The sequence below is a fragment of the Micrasema longulum genome, unplaced genomic scaffold (genome assembly GCF_059751315.1).
Source record: "Micrasema longulum isolate JH-2025_06_02 unplaced genomic scaffold, ASM5975131v1 h1tg002669l, whole genome shotgun sequence".
Lineage (NCBI taxonomy): Eukaryota > Metazoa > Arthropoda > Insecta > Trichoptera > Brachycentridae > Micrasema > Micrasema longulum.
In genome coordinates this window covers 48,526-54,525 of record NW_028279802.1, presented here as the reverse complement: position 1 = coordinate 54,525, position 6,000 = coordinate 48,526, and the positions used below count along the sequence as shown (strand labels likewise).

The following is a 6,000-nucleotide window of genomic DNA, read 5'->3' as shown; positions in this document are numbered from 1 at the left end:
TACTTGTTTATATCTTTTAATTCTGATTTATTACATTTTTTTACAGTTGTATCGAGAAAAAACCATTGCGGTGTCCCATATTAGGAATTTTTCAAAGGGTAAGTGTTCTTTTATTATTTTTTATCACGTTATTTGTACCCGTAGTATTGATTCCAACAATAAACAAACGACTCAATATTTTGCAGTTATTTATCTTCCTGTATACAATCTGCAAGTTCTGAAAGCTTATTGTTGGCTTCAGCTTGAAATTTGTGGATAGACTCAATATGACAGAATCATTCGATTGAGCGTTGAATTTATCAATACAATTTAGAAATCGTAATCACTTAAATAATGCAAATTTACTTAACTGTAATCAATTTAAATCATAGAAAAACTAACATCTAATTTAATGATGGGCAGAGGACCGAGGAAGTTGACAGTTTTAAATACTGGACTACTAAAGGAGTTCACATGATTGAGGATGCTGGCATGCACAGATTGCTCGCAAAACGCCTAGAAATTGCTGAATAAATTTTTAACATACGGAGTGCTGTTTAGTACTCTAGTCTATATTTGGAATAATGCTGTGCTCTTGAATGAAATACAAACTCTTGTTTAATGCCAAATTATAATATTAGGCATTAGTTGGGTTGATTTCATAACTAACACGAGATTCCAAGAACGGATGCAGGTGCCTCTTTTAACATTCGCTTAAAAGGTGCGATGGTGGACCTAGCTTGGATACTTGCCTCGTATACCTTAGGAGAGCCTTAACTCAAGCTGCTTCTTCTTCTGCTGCTTTGGCTTTTACAGTGATTTTTTGGCTTTATCAGGCGAAACTAAGAATAAGGATTGCCACGGAAATAGTCGAAAATTCTAGCCAGCGGATTTCCTGGAGACGTTTGGTGATTTCCACAAGCTCCACTTAGGAGCAGATGTAGGAAAGAAAAAAAAATTGAAACCAAAGGAAAAAAAGTTTACATTAATATTTATTGTCTGTTTATTTTATTTAATTCTAAAAACACTGCTTAAAAAATGGTAGGTGTTGGGCAAATTTAAACAAAATGATTCAATCGTGCATGATAATCTCAAAGATTATTGTGATTCCAGCGCTTTTAAGGCCTAGATTCTGCAGGTAGATTGCTTTTTACACTCTGAGTTCGGCTTGTCCGTTGTGTTTATACAATATTTAGGAAATCGTTCTCTTTTTTATTTTTTTCTGATTCTTAACAACAATCTATCTAGCTTAGGAGGCTTTTTTGGTAGTCACACTGTTGTAATAGTTAAAATTGTAAAGACTTTATTCAATTTTAAAGCTTAACTTAAAGCTAACTGACTACTTGAAACTATGCATGTTTTGAATTGGGTGATTATTTTGAAATTCTGGCCAGCAGACAATCTGAACCAGACTAGAAAAAGGTTACCCATGCCTATTTTTTTGTTTTGCTTCAGACGGTTACAGCTGATTATCTACCTGTCATGTCTTTTAAAATATTACTTATGTGAAATTTTTTTCTTAATAAATAAATAAATAATATAAAAACGATCTTAAACACAAATTTAAAAACTAACTACAACAACTAACACTGTGATAACAAGAAAATGCATTTATTTATTTTTTAATTTGATAATTGCATAAATCAAACAATTTAAACTGTTCAAATATTTATTTACAAAAATAAATCTACAATATTTACATTACCAAGTTTACAAATTTCGTCCAACACTCTTTAGAAGTCTGTATTTTGAATAAATCACTTCAACCACCATCCCCCTCGATTGCAATATTCAGTTCACTTGAGATTATTATAATAGTAACTTATTTATTTTATAATCTAAATAAGATTAATCAAAGTACTGTCATATTATTTATATAAAAAATATTCAAGTTCGTCGTGGGAGTTTTACATATTAAATTAAGTATATTTTACTATCCTATTTTATTTGTAGGACGCCATTTCATCACCTGAAAAAAAAACACTTTTAGTATTCTATCAGTTTATTTGTGAATTACCATTAAAATAAATCATAAAACAATAAAGTATCTCAAAACTAATTGAGTGTTTTGCCAACAATATGAAATAAATATTACTAAAATACGTTAACATTACAACAGAGATGGAGAAAATTTTAGGGAAGATAAAATGGAAGTCTAGCTATTTACAGGGCTTATGGCGGGTGTAAGTGGCCATTTTATACATTATGTAACTTTACTATCATAAATATGCTTGAACATCCTTATTTCTTCAATTTTTCTAACTCATGTTTTTGTGAAGTAGAAAAACTGAAACCGTGAAATCATTTATCATAAAAATAAAAAAATAAAAAAAAAATTATAACAATAATAATAATAACAATAATGATGGATTAACAAAAATTACAAATTCTTAACTACTACATACATACTTTTGTCTAGTCTGCCTAACTAGGTACAACCTGTTTTTAGGTAGACATTTTTATGCATAAATAAACAATCACATGACTACCTACTAGTTAATTTATTATAAAGTTATACAATACATATACCATTTATTATTTTAGAATGTTTTTTAGTAAGTGTTATAATTTTTTTCTACATAAATCCAGTAACCATTTTATTACAAATTTATTCAATTGAATTCGGGTCATGGTTTTGTAATGTTCGGGCAAAATATTGAATATTTTGGGGCCCAGAAACCTAGAATTTCTTTGCCCGAATTCAGAGTTTGTGGTAGACCCCATGACTCATCCTCTAGTTTGACTTCTGGTAGTGTTCCTTTTGGAATAAGGTAGAATAATTTGCTTTCACAAACATGATTATTCTAGATTTATAAAATATTCTCAATTTTAATTTGCTATATTTATATTTAGAACATAAGATTTTCTCACTTTAATTTGTTATCTTTTATTTGTCATATTATATTTGAATGTTTCTTTTTTTTATAAGATTAATCTGACCAAATCATTTCCCCTATATACGAGTACTAGGTAACGCCTGAAACCTTTTTTTAATTTTCATATTTAGACTAGTTATTTTTACCAAATTTTTTTTAGTTTGTTTATCGATTTGATTTTTATTTTAATTAATAAAAAAATAAATATTTGAGTTCTTATGATTTACCCAAATATTCAATTTCACGGGCCAATTTCAACAAGTTGTAAATAAATCACTATTAGAAAATGGGAATCAAGTTGGGGTCGAGTGAGATTCGAACCACGGACCTTTGCTCCGTGAGTCCGAGACCCTAGCCACAGGACCACAACCCGATTCAAATATTAAAAATCAAGTTTTGGATTTCCCCAAAATGATTAACTTAACATTTTACAACACTCAAGCGTTGTTTAGTAAATAGGTAAAATAGTTCACATAGATTCATTTAACTTACAACAATAAAGGTTTTCAGCTATTTATCTTCAATAAAACTGACAAAAAGAAAAACTAAAGAATTGTAAATGTTCAAACACGGGCAGAATAGTGAATGTTTCGCAATGTGTAAAGCGGCCACTGAAACCAGTCAACGACAGGTCATAAAGTGAATACCTCAATCGCCATTTTCTTTTCTCTAAAATGTTTTCCATCTTTGTTATAAAATATTAATCGTGATAACTCTATAGAGAGTAAAATCCAGTCCTTGTCAACAAACATTTTGACAAATTCAAAGTGTTTTAAATAAAACTGAATAAACTTCAAAAACGTTTACACATTTGTTATCAAATGAACGAACAAATTAATTATATTTTATTTATAATTAGTGCATAAACAGTTTTTATTTATTTATTTAAATTACAATTATTTATTGACAGTTCTCGATTAAACTCCATTGTAAACATGTAATTTTTTTTTTAGATTTATTTATTTATTACAAAATACAAAGTTTTTAAACTTTACATATAATATCTGTAAGAAAAAATCCCAATCAGCAAAATTGTTGGTATGAGGGGATATTATATATAAAAACACAATATTTTAAATAAAAAGTCTTTAAATTTAAATCTAACAATAGTGTTTTTTTTTAACTTTAAACAATAGGTCTTATATTCAAAATGAAAATCTAGCATTGCGGCAGATAATAAAATAAAAAAAGGAGGATTTAAGATTAGTAAGACTCAAAGTTTATCTTGTTAATTTCTAATTTTATTACACAAAACGTAATGTAATTCAAACGTTGATTAAAATCCTTAAGACACTAGTAAACTAACTTAATACAGTTTTTTTAAATTGGTAGAAAGTTGTTATTCGTTTTCGTTTTAATTCATTTATCCAACATCGTTTATTTATTTATTTATTCACTCATTTATATTTTTTCATAAGATGGTCAAAAAACACATGTTTAAAAAAAAACCCAAAACAAAAAACCATCTCGCCATTTTCATTGTAAGGGTAAACACAGCGAACATAATGTACTATTACTCTGTCTTTGCATACAGACCTTGCTTCATCTACATTTATACATATTCTCATACTTCGCTTTCATACACAAGGTTCGGCACCAAGAGTCCGTTGTGAACTGCTACGTTTGCCTCCCGCGACAAACATTTGTTTGCCAAGGCTGATTCAAGTCCATGGTTTACCCTGTTTCCGGCCATCACCCTCCTTTTGATAATTTCTCTGTCTATATATTTTTAATAAACATACTTCCCAGAAACACAAATTCTTCTACCTGATTCAGAATAAATCTTTTCACACAGAGCTCACGTTTTGTTTTACGTTTTAAAAACCGGAACATTTGATTTATCAACATTCATTAGAAAATCACTTTATATTCATACACCGTAGTTTTTTGTTACCAAAAATTGCAGGTCTTCTTTGTTGCAAGCAAGAATTACGGCGTCATCAGCATACAAAAACATTTAACAAAAGATTGAAAAAATCGTTAATTTGTTCAAATCTACTGGATAATTATTGTTTTGTGATTTTCTTTTTTTTTTTACTTTTTCTATTCCAAACCAAAAATATAGCAACAGATTTAAAAAGCTTTCTTACACATATTGACGTGACGCCACTGCGAGCAGTATAAGGCTGGCCAATGAGAGCGGCGGAATTATCCCATCCCTCCGAGAAACTCTCCAACCAGCGTTCCCGTGCTGCATAGCCGCGGGTTCCTCGCCTAACATAACAGAGAAGCGTAATTAATTTCACCGGGCTAGAATAAACATTGTATGAACGTGATTGTTTTACATCTAACATACACACATTTATATCCGAAAGTGTATTAAATGAGAGAGGAATGTTATTATTCGTTCGTTCTAACATCTCAAAAACGAATATTTAGGACCAAAGAAAATTAATTCCTTCAAATTTTAATGTTAAAATGATACTCATATTTTTTTCGCGTTTTCCTTAAAACTTTTTTCTTCAAAACAAAACGTTTATGATAATATTTCATAATTGTGTCTCATTGTAAATTCGAGATACGGTTTGAAGTTTTTTGGAGTAAGTCTTTCTAGATTTAAACAATTACCAAAATAGACCAGATCTTGTCTTGAGGTAGTGATTATTATTAAATTGTTTGTCCTTGCTTTAATTTTCTTCTGTTTCTGTATGTATTATAAGGATGTGTTTACGATTTTTTTTAATTGACTTCATGCATTCATAGATAAATAAATAACTGTCGTTTTGGTACTTGCATACTATTTTCGCAACATTTGTCACCGTTCATTTTTTGTTTTATTTAAAAAAAATATATTTGAAATATTGATACCAGATATACTATGTTTTTAAATTATTATCATTGATTTATATTGTACATCTGTAGGTTTAAAAAAATAACGTAATATTTTGCTAGTTAAATTTATTGTGAGAGCTTTTCTTGCAATACGTTTTATTAGAAATAGCATTTATTAAGAAAAACCTTTAAAAACTCAAATAGAACAAATATCATATTAAAGATCTAAAATATTTAGATGAAAATTGCATCTGAGACCAATTTCAAATAAACATTAAAAAGAACTTGATTACTGCAATAACCACTAGAGACATAACATGACCTCAAATTTTAATATGTTTTAAACCTAAACGGTTTAATTAGATTAACGGCT

General features: G+C 28.9%; 1 protein-coding gene across 1 annotated transcript in view; it reads right to left on the bottom strand.

The window, feature by feature from the left end:
* Nucleotides 1–1,630: 1,630 nt before the first annotated feature.
* The window catches only part of LOC148271763 (V-set and immunoglobulin domain-containing protein 2-like), a 38,395-nt gene continuing 34,025 nt past the window's right edge, over nt 1,631–6,000 (bottom strand). The window contains exons 6-7 of the mRNA XM_088240968.1: nt 4,946–5,069; nt 1,631–1,948 (exon numbers count right to left, since the gene is read on the bottom strand). Coding sequence (XP_088097094.1) covers nt 1,945–1,948; nt 4,946–5,069 — 128 coding nt within the window. The 3' untranslated portion in view covers nt 1,631–1,944. The remainder of the gene's footprint in view (nt 1,949–4,945; nt 5,070–6,000) is intronic.